This window comes from Rhinopithecus bieti, unplaced genomic scaffold, assembly GCF_001698545.2.
Source record: "Rhinopithecus bieti isolate Rb0 unplaced genomic scaffold, ASM169854v2 scaffold_9899, whole genome shotgun sequence".
In the NCBI taxonomy this organism is placed as follows: Eukaryota; Metazoa; Chordata; class Mammalia; order Primates; family Cercopithecidae; genus Rhinopithecus; species Rhinopithecus bieti.
Window position 1 is genome coordinate 1,437,069 of NW_016806979.1, and position 15,966 is coordinate 1,453,034.

Sequence of the window (15,966 nt, forward strand, 5' to 3'; positions counted from 1 at the left end):
CNCACACACACACACACACACACACACACACACACGCAAAAGCAGGTGGGCTTTGTGCCAGGACAACAGTGAATTCCATTGATTGAATGGCATCAACCCTGCTTTAGAAAAGGTAAATGAAATCCTGAATGTGTTGCTTTTCTAAGAACTGGCAAGAAGGGGCACACATGATAGCAGGATCTGAACCGCCACGGGATAACTCAGAAAAACAAAGCTTTCAGACACCCGGTTTCTTTTTTCTTTTCTTTTCTTTTTTTGAGACAGAGTCTCGCTCTGTGGCCCAGGCTGGAGTGCGGTGGCCGCAATCTCAGCTCACTGCAAGCTCCACCTCCCGGGTTCATGCCGTTCTCCTGCCTCAGCTTCCTGAGTAGCTGGGATTACAGGAGTGTGCCACCACACTGAGCTCATTTTTGTATTTTTGGTAGAGATGGAGTTTCGCCATGTTGTCCAGTCTTGTCTCAAACTCCTGACCTCAAGCCATCTGCCCACCTGGGCCTCCGAAAGCCCTGGGATTACAGGCATGAGTCACCGTGCCCCGGGCATCCCCAATGCTTTGAGCTAACAAAGACATCGATTCCTGGATTTCTCTTGGTGTCAAGACCTTGGCGCCAGTACTTCCAGAAGTGGCCTCTAGCGCGGGTGGTGAAGCGTTGGGGCCACGACCTCTGACCTCCTGGTGCCTCACTCCAGGTGGAGATAAAGCTGCTGACACTTTGATGGCTGCCAAACTTAGAATTAAGACATCCTCCTCCCAGTACATTCCAACTGACATTTGCTGAGGCCCATAAAAAGTAATTGCCTTTTAAAATGGTGTGTAGGCCTAGGGATTGGCTGGTGAAAACATCTGAGTGAAGGCTTGGGGGAGAGGTAGAAGTTACCTGTTTCCCCAGGGAGGAAAGGGGGATACAACACCTTTATTTTCTTTGGGACTGGAAAAGGTACAGTTGGATAGTTAAGTTTGAAAGAGAATAGCATGACACAAAAAAGAGAGAGGGGCATTTAACAAGAAAAATCCCTAGAGGGTGAGATTAAAGTGAACAGGTGCTGGAAAAAGTGTTTCTGCATATTAGAGCTTAATTAGATTTGAAGATGAATTCCAGATGGGCTAATTATGTGTGAGTTGTTGCAGGTTATTTCTTGTAGGGGCAAGCGTGTATTTTTGGAAATGGTGATTTAGTTTGATTGGATTTGATTTTTGCCTCCTACCAAATCTCCATTGAGAAACCACCTCTTTTGAGGCCCCAGGACTCATGCAGTAGGCCCCGTGTCTTTAGCGTCCCCATCACAGCCAGCAGAGCCCAGAATGTGGAAGCCTGTCCTTACTGTGGCAGCCCCTCGTCGCGTGGAAGGAGGACACACGACCCTCACCCATGTCAGTGGAAAGTCATTTCAGTGTTCAAGGCAGGCAAACAGAGCAGAGCTGTGTATTTGCAGGAACGTAGCCTCTGATGGGGCGGGGAGCAATACGTGAAATGGAAATAGAGTACAGGTTCGTTCTCCTGCTCTCCTGGAAAGATTGGTTGGCTATATTTGGACCATTTTTCTCTGGGAGGGTAGAGGCAAGTTCTTGTTGGCCGCTCTCTAGCTGTGAGTAAAGGTGTGAGGGTATGGAGACTGAGATGCATTTCAGGCCAGACATTGAATTTAAAATTTTTTAATTATTTTTTAAGACTAGTCAAGTACAGTAGTGAGGAAGGGGGAGAGAGTAGAACAAGGGTTGGATGTGTCACTGACTGTGAACAGTCAGCTGAGAGAACTCACCACCTTCAGACCAGCCAGAAACTTAATTTTCAAGCAAGGAGCAGGGAGGGCCACATGGGGCCTGGGGCTTTTCGTCACGCTAAGGGACTTGGTTTGACTTGGGAACAGCTTGCGATGATTGTCTCAGAAGACAGCGGGGCTCCCTGACGTCCACAGGAAGGTGGTTGTGCTAGGGGTGGCCTCCCGTCAACCCTGCACACCTCAGGGAGATTTGCTTGGCAATCATTTCGGGTCTTAGAGCTCCAATAAACGTAAACTTTTATGTAAGGCCCTATAATTGGAAATTATGGATGTATAATTTATGTATGACTTAATGAATGATTTATATAATGTTAAGTGATGATTTCGATAGAAAATATGACCCCCTCTTGCAGAATCTTTAATGAAAAGCTTTGGTTCTTATGAATTTATTTCTGGAGCTCTGTTTGAACTCAGCATGTTTGACATAAATCAGATCTAATTGTCATTTTATGATTAATGAACATATGCTGGCCGTTTTTCCCCATAATTAAACTTTATGTTCCGTGCATCTGACAAAGCAAAACAAGTTGAGACTTTGACAGATTGGTGTGGGGCTCCCGTGTCTTTGTGTTTGTGTGTGCGCTCATTTGTGCATGCCTTTACTCTATTCATGTCCAAGTACTCGGTTTCTGGAAAGTTGGGTTTTCAGAGGTGTGAGTGAGATTCTAAGAGTTATCATTCAGACTGTGAGGCTTCATGTGCTTTTGGAGGATAGACAGGGTACAGGTCCAACCTGAGGGGAATGCGGACCCTTCTGCCTGTCGCAGATCGCGCCTGAGTGCCAGGCCAAGTGCCGTGGGTAGAGGGGAGGCATTTGATGTGCTCTCCCAGTGGGGAGTCCTAGTGCCCAAGAGCTTGACCGCTTTCTCAGGCTGTGGTTATAATAAGGAGCTCCAAGAAATGGTGGAAGGTGGTTTCACTGCAAAAATATGCACGTTTTCCTTTGTGCTATCTATACACTTCAGTAAGATTTGTAGTAATTTAAAAAGTGAAGGCCGGGCACGGTGACTCAGACCTGTAATCCCAGCACTTTGGGAGGCTGAGGCGGGCAGATCATGAGTTCAGGAGATTGAGACCATCCCGGCAAACACGGTGAAACCCTGTCTCTACTAAAAAATACAAAAAAAATTAGCTGGGTGTGGTGGCGGGCGCCTGTAGTCCAAGCTACTTGGGAGGCTGAGGCGGGAGAATGGTGTGACCCTGGGAGGCACAGCTTGCAGTGAGTGGAGATTGCGCCACTGCACTCCAGCCTGGGAGACGGAGCAAGACTCTGTCTCAGAAAATGAATAAATAAAAATAAAAGGTGAGACAAGCATGCGAAAGGAAAATCATTACCACTGATCGCCTTTGCTCACTGCTGTTCCCCTCTGACTATTGCAGGACGTAGACAAGTTTGGCAACGAGATCACCCAGCTGGCCCGGCCCTTGCCTGTGGAGTATCTCATCATAGACGTAAGTGCCCCCCATGCACAGCCTGGACCCATCGGGCACCTTGGAGGTGGGACTGCTGGGTGGTGGCTGCTCAAGGGAGGAGGCTGCGATTTAAGGCACCCTCTGCCTTGTGCTGTGCCCACCCCGTAACAGGCACCCAGGAGTGGTTGTAGAGTCACTGAGCGTGCGGTGTTGCTGAAGTGCTCACAGCTTTAATGGCTTTTTGTTTTAGTTTCAGGTTTTTATTTCCTTGACATCAACCTAGGGGTTAACTGTCCCCATACTAAAGTACAAAGGGCCACCGACCCCAGGCTAGGGAGCCTCTGGAAGGCAGCGAACCGCCATTGCTTGGGTCTCCAGTCACCGGAGCATCAAGCAGTCTTGTCCAGATGTGCTGTGCTTGGTGTGTGGCTGTCAGCTGTCCTGCATGTGCAGGTGCTGCCCTGGCCCCAGCACAGCTGCCACAGCCCACAGTGCGTCCGGGCCACTTCATCCAGGGTGGGCCCCGGGGACGCACCTGTGACTCAGTGTTCTTGAGTGAGGGATCAGCGTGGTTTACTGGGTGGAATTCCAGGAGCCACAAATGCCCCTGGTTCTTCCACATCTTCCCTGTGTCTCAGCTCCTTTCTGGAGGCATTTTATAGTCATGGAGATACGGCTGTGCCACTGGCCACAGGGCAGCAAGGATGGCAAGATGAGTCTTTGCAGCAGCCAGTGCATCAGCCCCACCAGAGCTCTGTCTAGAGTGGACGGGAGGCAGCTCATTTGCTATGCTGCTGCTGTGCCAGGATCTATTCAGGCTGCATTTGAACTCGAATGGGCATGTGATTCAGGCAGTAAAATATCATTGCATTTGGAGCAGCAGGTCCCCACGAGCCAAACCCATCGATGCACCATTCCAACTGACAGCTCCCGAGAACATATTTATTACGTAGGCCGTGGAGGCATCTGGTTTTTAGACTACCTGGGGTGTAATTAAGATGAAAACAGATTGATGGAGCATACACCCAGGAGGAGCCAGCATGATTTAAAACCAGCTTTCTCAGGTCTTCCACCCTGAGCAGTCCTCCCCACCCCTTTCCTCTTCTTTTAGAAAGGAAGTTAAGTTTTTGCCTTAGTGCAGTTTTTCAGAAGTTCTTGTTTGTGGGAGAGGATTTTGCTCTGTGATGCCCAAACTCCTTGACCCTGTGGAAGTGAGGCATGGGGAGTCCTTGAGAGCAGGTGCCCAGAGAGGGGTGTCAAGCTCCATGCCCAGCCCCAGGTCACAGGCGCTGGCCTGGGCCAGGGTTCTTAAACCTTGGGATGGGATGGCTGGGCAGGCAGGAAAAGGCACCAGCCACTGTTCCTGGGGCTTCTTTGTGGGTTCTGGGGGCATCATCTGGCTGATAGACGATGGGTAGGGTAGGGAAATGGCTTCAGTGTGTAAGATGGGAACTGATGCCCTGCCTGGGACATCTGGGATGGGCTGTGTGGACTTCGGTTCTGTTACCCTCCAAGGGCCAGTTACAAGGCCAGCAAGACCCTCTGTCGGTCCCACTAGCTCGCTCACTAGCACGTGTTCTGGGGGTGCCATCCTCGCCATTTCTAGGCCTTCCCAAAGGAGACGCCTGAGTGGGCCAGGCTTTTGTCTCTGCAGGAGGTCAGCACCTCCCCTGTCTTCACCTGGTACCCAGCACTGTGTGTACCAACACTATGTGTACCAGCCCCGTGCTGGGCACCCAGGAGGCGAGTACTCTGATCATCTTCATCTCTAGGAAGAGTAAAGTGAGGCCCAGGATCCCTAAGTGACGAGGCCATGTAGCCAACATGTGGCACTGGGGCCCGAGTCTTCATGCCCCGCCCCACCGCTTGCCCATGAAGGGCCAGTTCAGGCCAGACATGCTGCCGGTGGCTCAGCTGTCCTTCCAGAGCAGCTCGTGCTGGCACAGCAAATCCTGGGCCAGCCAGCTCAACAACAACTCACTGCCTTTGCTGATGCAGAAAACGGACCAGAACCACACTCATTCTTTAGAAACAGTCCCAAAGGAACCAGAATAGTTCCCCTAAATCTGGAAGAGGTGTGACCTCGGCTGCTGCTGTTCTGTTGCAGAGAAAAGCAGCATGAACTCAGCTCGGGTGCTTCTTTGGGGAGGGTTGTCTGTCACGAAGAATAAAAGTTGTATTTCTATTGATTCTTGCACATTGAACCACTGTCCCTGTAGCTTCTATTGATTATATGTTAGGTGCAAAATGCCCTCTGTTGTCATTAAGGCCCGTCTGAGCCAATGAAGTACTTAGCTGGCCTTTGGGTATCAGCTGTGACAGAGAGAGGAGAGCTGAACCCTGTGTTCCTCAAGGGCCTTACATTCACCCCTGCCTGGAAAAGCCCACAGCTCCATGGAGTGGCTCCCAGCGTTCAGAAGGGGCTTAGCAAGCTGCTGGAGGGTGCTTTGTTTCTTGAAAGCTGGCTGATTTCCTCATGTGCCCTCCAAATCCAAGGACACGAATTTCTCTTGAGCAAAGTCAGCTCCTGACAGCCTCCTGGCCCCTTCCATTCCCTTCTTGTCACCTGGACAAGGGGTCAAACCAGCCTTTAGTTCCTCCATAGCAGAGGGAGAGAACCTGCGTGAAGGGAAGCTGTGCCGCGGGGGGAGTCCCAGTGCCCTTTTTGTAGGATGTCGAGGCCAGTGCACAGGCCAGAGGCTGCCCGGATATGGTGTAGTTTGCCTCCAAGATGGCGGAGTTTCAAAGTGTTTGTTTAGAGATGGAACTAATAGATAACGGTTCCCTTCGACGGAGAGCTTTTAGAATTCTCTCAGAATTGCTGGGAGTCGTTAACTCGGGCGCTGGGAGATGGCTTTGGGCTGGCTGGGAGTTGGCCACACCATTTTCAGCCTAATTTATCATGGGTTTATGTTTTTCTTCATTAGATCACAACAACTTTCCCCAAGGATCCAGTTTACACTTTTTCTATTTCGCAAAATCCATTTCCTATTGAAAACCGGGATGTATTGGGTGAGACACAGGTGAGCTCTTTTGTCTTTAGAAACACAATTTAAGGTAACTGCTGATTGCTTATCTAGTGTCAGTATTGTTTTTCCAAAAAACATCAAGCTTTCAAACGCTCCCGATGCATTCTCGTGACAGGTCAGCTGGGGCCTGCTGTGGGGCACTGTTGGTCAGGTGGACGCCCTTCCCGTGGCTGGGTGATGGACAGCCACAAAGGCTAAGCCCCTGACGTCCTCAGACTGGTCCCATCCTCAGTGGACCTCGTAATTTTCCCAAATGTGTCACTTTGTGTCTTCTGCCAGCAGCCTCGTCACTGTTGGTTTGGCCTGGCCCCTGCCTGGTCACCTGCTGCCCTTCTTAGGCACCTTGGGGCTGTGTCGCCCGTCTCGTCCTGGCCTCGGCTTTCCCATGTGTAGTGTTGATCTGCTGTTCAGCGTGGCTCACGTGTTGGCCTCTGCTCTCACCGGCAGATCAGGCCAGATCCTATGTGCTGTCATGCCTTCTGCATACTGTGTAGACAGGCTGTGTATACACGGTTGTTCTTTTTTTTTTTTTTTTTGAGACGGAGTCTTGCTCTGTCTTCCAGGCTGTAGTGCAGTGGCCGGATCTCAGCTCACTGCAAGCTCCGCCTCCCGGGTTCCCGCCATTCTCCTGCCTCAGCCTCCGGAGTAGCTGGGACTACAGGCGCCTGCCACCTCGCCCGGCTAGTTTTTTTTTTTGTATTTTAGTAGAGACAGGGTTTCACTGTGTTAGCCAGGATGGTCTCGATCTCCTGACCTTGTGATCCGCCCGTCTCGGCCTCCCAAAGTGCTGGGATTACAGGCTTGAGCCACCGCGCCCGGCCGGTTGTTCTTAAATCATAACTTGCTAACAGACATTTCAGAAGGTGGTCAAAGAGTGTCTATAATGAGGTTTTCTTCAGTGGCTGACAAAGCTTCTGTGCTTTGGTCCCCTGAGTACCCATCCGCCCAGGGAACTTGGGGTGCTTGTAGAGGCACAAAGCCAATTATTAGGGTGCACTCTTGAAGCTCTGTGTTTGGTTCTGCTGAAGATGTCTGTGCTGCATCATGGCTGCCCTGCACATTCCTCCCTCTCGCCACCCTCTATGGAGAATACAGCTCGACAGGAAAAGCCAGACGCATCTCCCTGCCCCGAAGGGGGCTCCAGGCCCCTCCCACAGCCCACTCTTCACCGGGGGCCAGCGTGCATTTCCATCTGTTTGACTGGGTCTCTGTCTGAGTCACCTTTTTTTTTTTCTTCTTTTTTTTGAGACAGAGTCTCACTGTATCACCCAGGCTAGAGTGCAGTGGTGCGATCTTGGATCACTACAACCTCCACCTTCCGGGTTCAAGTGATTCTTCTGCTTCAGCCTCCCAAGTAGCTGGGATTATAGGCACGCACCACCAAGCCTGGCTAATTTTTTTTTATAGTTTTAGTAGAGACGGGGTTTCACCATATTGGCCAGGCTGGTCTTGAACTCCTGACCACCTGCCTGCCTCTGCCTCCCAAAGTGCTGGAATTACAGCGTTAGCCTCCATACCTGGCCAGTCTGAGTCAGCTTTAGAAGTGTGTCTTCTTGCACATCTGGGTAGTCAGGTGTGCTGAGAGCATCTTCTTGGGAGAAGAGGGCGAGAGCTTGCTTTGCAGCTGCCTGCTCCTCTTTCTTGGACCCTGTTTGTGGTTGCAGAGGCAGAGGGAGAGGTGCCTCTCAGCATTCAGTGTATTGAGTTGCATCTTAGTAGGAAACGGCTCTGTTTTGGGGTCTGGCACTGGGGAACTGTATGGAACATTCATGTTTATTCCTGTCCCTCTAGGACTTCCATAGCTTGGCCACCTATTTGTCCCAGAATACCTCATCTGTGTTCTTGGATACCATCTCAGATTTCCACCTCCTGCTGTTCCTGGTCACCAATGAAGTTATGCCTCTGCAGGTGCGTGCCCAAGTGTGGTGTCTGCCTTAGCAAGTGGGCTTTGCCCGCCAGGAGATGCCTGTGTCTTGCTTTCTTTCCTCACAGACCAGAGTGGGACTGGGAAACTGGGTCAAAGCTTGGGGTCACACGTTGTCCCCCTCATTTGTCCTGTGGGCAGAGTGTAGGCAGCAGCTTTTCACAAGAAGCTGTTTGATAGAAAGATAAATGTTTTCACCTTTAGCGTTTTCATGGAGTGTCTGCACCTCTGTGAGGAAGTACGGTTTCATCTGTTACAATCGGATGGGAAGCAGAGGTGATTTAGCTCTGCCTCCAGCATTAGACAGTTTAAAAAATTTCTGTTCTAACAGTTTCCGAGTCACAGCCTCTGCTTTTGACTCATATCTCCCCTCCTCCCCAATCAACTCTGGTTTTATTGCCTTGGCCCAGAAGGCTTGGCCACCTTCCAGACCCCAAGCTCACAGCTGCACAGTTGGCATTTTCAAGAGGCACCGTTGGGGGAGAAGAGGGCGAGTGCTTTGCAGAGGCGGCTGCTCTGGGTAGTCAGGGGCAGTGGGCAGCAGCCCCAGGAGGTTCTTGCATGTGCCGTGTGTGGGGTCCAACTTTGGCTTTTTCTTCACTGTTCAAGCCAACAGGAAATGCCAAAGAGAAAGGAGCAAATTCTTCTGAGCTGCTCCGCCACTGACTCAGGGCCTTTCCCTGAAGGAGACAGAAAGAATGGAGAGGCTCCTCCTCCCCCGGCCTTGCTCTGTCAGGAAGCCTGTAGCTGTTCTTGTATCCTGCTAGTTTATTTTGTGTCTGTATTTTGTCTCAAAACCACTCACTCGGGTATTTGACATCAGGCACCGTGTGCCTCTTCCCTGCCTGTGCCTTCTCTAGTCAGCCCAGGGAGCTGCACCTCCTGCTCCCAGGTTCAGCTGCTGCCTATCTGTCTGGACAGGTGGTGAAAGGTGAGGCTCCCTCTACACCAGAGCCACCTTGCTAGTATACTGCACTATTTTTGCAGTCATCTGTTGGAAGACATTCTCTGGAGGTACTGAGAGCTCCTGAAGGCTTTATCCGTTTCTCATATATGGTTTTTTTTTTTTTTTTTGAGACGGAGTCTCGCTCTGTCGCCCAGGCTGGAGTGCAGTCGCCGGATCTCAGCTCACTGCAAGCTCCACCTCCCAGGTTTACGCCATTCTCCTGCCTCAGCCTCCCGAGTAGCTGGGACCACAGGCGCCCACCACCTCGCCCAGCTAGTGTTTTGTATTTTTTAGTAGAGACAGGGTTTCACCGTGTTAGCCTGGATGGTCTCGATCTCCTGACCTCGTGATCCACCCGTCTCGGCCTCCCAAAGTGCTGGGATTACAGGCTTGAGCCACCGCGCCCGGCCAATTTTTTTTTTTTTAAGACGGAGTCTTGCTCTGTTGCCCAGACCAGAGTGCATTGGCACAATCTTGGCTCACTGCAACCTCTGCCTCCTGATTCTCCTGCCTCAGCCTCCTGAGTAGCTGGGATTACGGGTGCCCGCAACCACACCCGTCTAATTTTTGTATTTTTAGTAGAGACGGGGTTTCACCGTGTTTGCCAGGCTGGTCTCAAACTCCTGACCTCGTGATCCGTCCGCCTCCCAGTGTTGGGATTACAGGTGTGAGCCACCATGCCCATCCTTAATGCATTAATCCCCTGCACTTTGACCCAGAAGGCTAGGATAGAGAGTGCATTTTTCTAGACACGATGGAGAAGAGAAAGAGGCAGGGGGATGAAATGTAAGGGAGGAGGACACGTCTCACAGCCAGGGTTCCGCCCTCCATCCCAGCCTCCAGGACAAGAGGCATGAGCTCCTATCGTCTGGGCTGTTGAGCACTGTCAGTGCATGGCAGAGGCACAGATGCCTGCTTGGGCCTATTTGGGAAGAATTTAAATTCTAGTTCAATTTAGCACTTGAGTTTGTAGATGTAAGTTGTGGCAGTTTACATTTTATAGTGATACCCTGCAAGATTTTTAAAATGTCCTCGGAAATATGTCTTAGTGTTGGGGAAAAAGAAACCTGTTCCAGCAGGAAGCTGCTCACCTCAGGCACAGCAAAGTGGGACCTTCCTTTTGGCTTCTTGCAGGACAGCATCAGCTTACTGCTGGAGGCTGTGCGGACCAGAAATGAGGAGCTCGCCCAGACATGGAAGAGGTCTGAGCAGTGGGCCACCATCGAGCAGCTGTGCAGTGAGTACCCCCACCCCCTACCCTGGTACCCCGTGGCTGGGGCTGGAGAGCAGTCCACTCTGCACAGCTCCCCACTGCCTGTCGTGCCCTGGATTCTGTACCCCAGCTGCATCCTGGCAGCTGCTGTGGGCAATGAGACTAGAGACTCGACCTCCCTGCCAGGCATGTGGCAGTTGCCAGTGATGTAACATACATGTTGTTCAGGCCATGCATCTTAGGTACACAGCCCTGTAAATTTTATAAATCTGTACATCAGAGATACTAATCTCCAGGCATCCGAGGAGCACTTTCAGCATCATTGTCTTAAGAGAATCAGAAACTTTGTGGAAGCGCCGGAAGTGCAGGACCTTTTGGTCTCCTTGAGAATTTCCCTTTAGTGCTTAAAGCTGTAAGGAGGAGAAGCCTACAGCATGCATGTTCTTCCTGGTGGACACTACAGAAGGAACTGCAGGCATTGCGTTTCTTCAGGACCCTCAGTCACCAAGTCCTGAACAATTCCCCACCTGCGAGAACCTTCTGTCAGCATTGCTGCAGGGACTCCTCACGCATCGTGGTGCCCTGTGCAGCCCGAGTGCCTGCCCTGAGTCTATCCAGCTGAGAATACCAAAGTGCCCGACAGCTGCTACAGCCTTGGACAAACACTAGAATCCCTCTGTTAACAAGAGCCTTCAAAATACATATCAAACACCTTTATACCATTTTCTCTCTCTCTCTCTTTTTTTTTTTTTTTTTTTTGAGACGGAGTCTTGCTCTGTCGCCAGGCTGGAGTGCAGTGCCGGATCTCAGCTCACTGCAAGCTCCGCCCCGGGTTTTTACGCCATTCTCCTGCCTCAGCCTCCGAGTTGCTGGGACTACAGGCGGCCCGCCACCTCGCCCGGGGCTTAGTTTTTTGTATTTTTTAGTAGAGACGGGTTTCACCGTGTTACCAGGATGGTCTCGACTCTCCTGACCTTGTGATCCGCCCGTCCGGGGCCCTCCCAAAGTGCTGGGATTTACAGGCCGTGAGCCCACCGCGGGCCCGGCCCTTTTTTTTTTTTGAGACAGAGTTTGGCTCTTGTCGCCCAGGCTGGAGTACAGTGGCATGATCTCGCCTCACTGCAACCTCCACCTCCTGGGTTTAAGCGATTCTCCTGCCTCAGCCTCCCGAGTAGCTGGGACTACGGGCGGCACCACGCCAGGCTAATTTTTGTATTCTTAGTAGAGACAGGGTTCCACCATGTTGGCCAGGCTGGTCTCAAACTCCTGACCTTGTGATCCGCCCACTTCTGTCTCCCAAAGTGCTGCTGGGATTACAGGCGTGAGCCACCACGCCCAGCCAAGGTTTTCTTTTCATACAATTCTTTATTATTTTTATTTTTGTAGAGACAGAGTCTCACTCTGTTGCTCAGGCTGGAGTGCAGTGGCACAGTCCTAGCTCACTGCAGCCTCAGACTCCAGGCTCAAGTGATCTTTCTGCTTCAGCCTTCTGAGTAGCTGGGCCGCAGGCTCACAGCGCCACCCCCAGCTAATTCTTGGGGTTTTGTTGTTTTTTGTTTGTTTCTTAAAAATAATTTTAACTTTTATTTTAGATTCACAGGGTACATGTGCAGGTTCATCACCTGGGTGTATTGCCTGATGCTGAGGTTTGGGTATGATTGATCCCATCACCCAGGTACTAAACATAGTACCTAATAGTTTTTCAGCCTTTTTTTTTTCTTGTTTTTGAAATGGAGCCTCACTCTGTCTCCCAGGCTGGAGTGCAGCGGCGCAATCTTGGCTCACTGCAAGCTCTTCCTCCTGGCTTGAAGCAGTTCCCCTTCCTCAGCCTCCCGAGTAGCTGGGATTACAGATGTGCGCCACCACACCTGGCATGGCCATCTTTATGCACATGAGTACCCACATTCAGCTCCCACTTACAAATGAAAACATGGTATTTGGTTTGCTGTTCCTGCATTAATTTGCTTCAAATAATGGCCTTCAACTGCATCCAGTTGCTGCAAAGGACATGATTTCCTTCCTTTTCATGGCTGTAAAAGTTTTTTATTTTTTTGTATCAATGAGGGCTCACTGTGTTGCCCGGACTGGTCTCAAACTTTCTGGCCTCAAGCATTCCTTACACCTCCGTCTCCCAAAGCCGTGAGATTATACCTGGGAGTCACTGCACCCAACCCTTTTATGCGATTCTAACAATGACACCAGAGTCTTCTTTTCTTCTTTTTTGTTTCCTTTTAGAGACAGGGTTTCACTCTGTTGCCCAGGCTGGAGTGCAGTGGAGTGATCATCACTCACTGCAGCCTTCAATTCCTGGGCTCAAACGATCCTCCTGCTTCAGCTTTCTGAGTAGCTAGGACTATAAGCATAAGCCACTACACCCAACTAATGTTTCTGTTTTTTTTTTTCTTTTTCTTTTTTTCTTTTTTTTTAAGAGATGGGGTTGGCTGGGCGCGGTGGCTCACACCTGTAATCCCAACACTTTGGGAGGCTGAGGCAGGTGGATCACGAGGTCAAGGGATTGAGACCATCCTGGCCAACATGGTGAAACCCCATCTCTTACTAAAAATACAAAAATCAGCTGGGCATGGTGGCGAGCGCCTGTAATCCCAGCCACTCGAGAGGCTGAGGTTGGAGAATCGCTTGAACCCGGGAAGCGTAGGTTGCAGTGAACTAAGATAGTGAGACTGACCTCAAGTGCCACTGCACTTCAGCTTGGGTGACAGAGTGAGACCCTCTCTCAAGAAAAAAGGAGAAAAAAAAGAAAAGGTCAGGTGCAGTGGCTTACACCTGTAATCTTAGCACTTTGGGAGCCAAGGCAGGAAGATCACTTGAGCCTAGGAGTTTGAGACCAGCCTGGGCAACATGGCAAAGACCCACATCTTTTTTTTTTTTTTTTTTTTTTTGAGATGGGAGTCTCACTCTGTCGCCCAGGCTGGAGTGCAGTGGCACTTGAGGTCAGTCTCACCTTGACCTCCCCAGGCTCAAACAATCCTCCCGCCTCAGCCTTCTGAGCAGCTGGGACTACAAGCATGTGCCACCATGCCTGGCTGATTTTTTAAATTTGTTGTAGAGATGAGGTCTCACTATATTCCCCAGGCTGGTCTTGAACTCTTGGGCTCAAGCGATTCTCCCACCTCAGTGCTGAGATTGCAGGGGTAAGCCGCCATGTCCAGCCAACTCTTTTATAATAGGCAGTTCTGACTGGTGTAAGATGGTATCTCACTGTGGTTTTAATTTGCATCTCTGATGATTAGTGATGTTAGGCATTTTTTCATGGGTTGTTTGTTTTGAGACAGTCTCGTTCTGTCGCCCAGGCTGGAATGCAGTAGCGTGATCTCAGCTCACTGCAGCCTCTACCTCCCGGGTTCAAGCGATTCTCCTGCCTCACCCTCATAAGTAGGTGGAATTACAGGTGGCCGCCACCACACCCAGCTAATTTTTTTAGTTTCAGTGGAGATGGTTTCTCCATGTTGGCCAGGCTGGTCTCGAACTCTTGACCTCAAGTGATCCGCCTACCTTGGCCTCCCAAAGTGCTGGGATTATAGGCATGAGCCACCACACCCAGCCCTCATGGGTGGTTTTGTTTTGTTTTGTTCTGAGACGGAATCTTACCCTGTCAGCCAGGCTGCAGTGCAATGGCGTGATCTCGGCTTACTGCAACCTCCACCTCCTGGGTTCAAGTGATACTCATGCCTCAGCCTCCCGAGTAGCTGGGACTACAGGTGTGCGCCACCATGCCTGGCTAATTTTTATATTTTCAGTAGAGATGGGGTTTCACTATGTTGGTCAGACTGGTCACGAACTCCTGACCTCAGGTGATCCACCCGCCTCGGCCTCCCAAAGTGCTGGGATTACAGACATGTATACATCAGACACAAAGATCAGCTCAGGATGGGTCATAGGCCTAATGGTAAAAGGTAAAACTATGAAGCAGGCTGGGCACGATGTCTCAACTGTCATCCTAACACTCTGGGAGGCCAAAGCTGGAGGACACTGGAGCCCAGAAGTTCGAGAGCAGCCTACACAACACAGTGAAGCCCCGTCTGTACAAAAAAATAAATTAAAAAAAGAATTACTTGGGCATAGTGAGTGGTCCACGCCTGTAATCCCAGCTTCTGGGGAGGCTGAAATGGGAGGATCCCATGAGTCCGGGAGGTCGAGGTCACAGTGAGCCATGATTGTACCACTCCAGCCTGAATGACAGAGTGATACCCTGTCTTAAAAAAATAAAAACTATAAAACAGTTATTATTAAGTTGAATCTCTTCAGGGCCTTGGAGTACACAAAGATTCTTTTCGGCAGGATGCAGGACCTTGGGGTAGAACACAGAAAAACACTGGCATAAAAAAAGGTAAATTGATAAATGTATGTTATGTAAACAAAACACTTGTGCTCATCAGAGGGCACTGTTAGAAACATGAAAAGGCACTGATGGGGGACGCAGTATTAGCAGTACATACACACAACATGACTTCTGTCTGAAACTTAAAAAGAACTCTGCTTGTTGATAATCAAGCAGAAAGAGCAAAAGAATTCTGCCTGTTGATAACCAAACAGAAAGAGCATAAGAAGCTGGGCAGAGGGTGAAACATTTCACAATAGGAAATGCAGGCCGGACGCGGTGGCACACACCTGTAATCCCTGCACTTGTGGGAGGCCGAGGCGGGTGGATCACTTGAAGTCAGGAGTTTGAGACCAGCCAGGCCAACATGGTGAAACCCCATCTCTACTAAAAATACAAAAATTAGCCAGGTGTGGTGGCGTGTGCTTGTAATCCCAGCTACTTGGGAGGCTGAGGCAGGAGAATCGCTTGAACAAGGAGGCAGAGGTTGCAGTGAGCCAAGATTGTGCCATTGTACTCCAGCCTGGGCAACAACAACAAAAAAAGGAGATGCAGGAGCAGTCACTATGATTAGTCATCAGGGAAATGCAAATTAAAACATGAGAAACCAGTACACATCCATCAGTGTGGCTGAAATGAAAAAAACGCAACCATGTCAAGTGTGAGTGAAGATATGAAGCTGCTGGAACCCTCGCACCTCGCAAGTGGGAGGCAAAACTGTGCCGCCATCACAAGAACTGTGTCTCAGGGTCTTAGAAAGTTCAGCACACAATTTATTACCCTGTGGGCCGGCAGACTCATTCCTAGGTGGGTTTTTGTTTGTTTTGAGATCAAGTCTTGCTCTGTCGCCCAGGCTGGAGTGCGATGGTGCGATCTCGGCTCACCGCAACCTCCACTTCCTGGGTTCACGCCATTCTCCTGCCTCAGCCTCCCGAGTAGCTGGGACTACAGGCACGTGCCACCACCCCCAGCTAATTTTTGCATTTTTAGTAGAGACGGGGTTTCACCATGTTAGCCAGGATGGTCTCCATCTCTTGACCTCAAGATCTGCCCATCTCAGCCTCCCAAAGTGCTGGGATTATAGACATGAGCCACCGCACCCGGCCTGTTTTTTGTTTTTGAGATGGAGTCTTGCTGTGTCACCCAGGCTGGAGTGAAGTGGCAGGGTCTCAGCTCACTGCAGCCTTCCCCTCCCGGATTCATGGAATTCTCCTGCCTCAGACTCCTGAGTTGTCAGGACGGCAGGCGTGCACCATCACACCTGGCTAATTCTTGTATTTTTAGTAGAGACCAGGTTTCGCCATGTTGGCCAGGCTGGTC

General features: G+C 50.4%; 1 protein-coding gene across 1 annotated transcript in view; it reads left to right on the forward strand.

Annotated features, from left to right (window-relative positions):
- Window positions 1-15,966, forward strand: part of NPLOC4 (NPL4 homolog, ubiquitin recognition factor) — a 65,757-nt gene that overhangs the window by 46,440 nt on the left and 3,351 nt on the right. Inside the window, 4 exon segments of the mRNA XM_017879266.1 lie at window positions 3,163-3,234; window positions 6,123-6,218; window positions 8,016-8,132; window positions 10,229-10,331. Of these exon segments, the coding sequence (XP_017734755.1) occupies window positions 3,163-3,234; window positions 6,123-6,218; window positions 8,016-8,132; window positions 10,229-10,331 (388 nt within the window).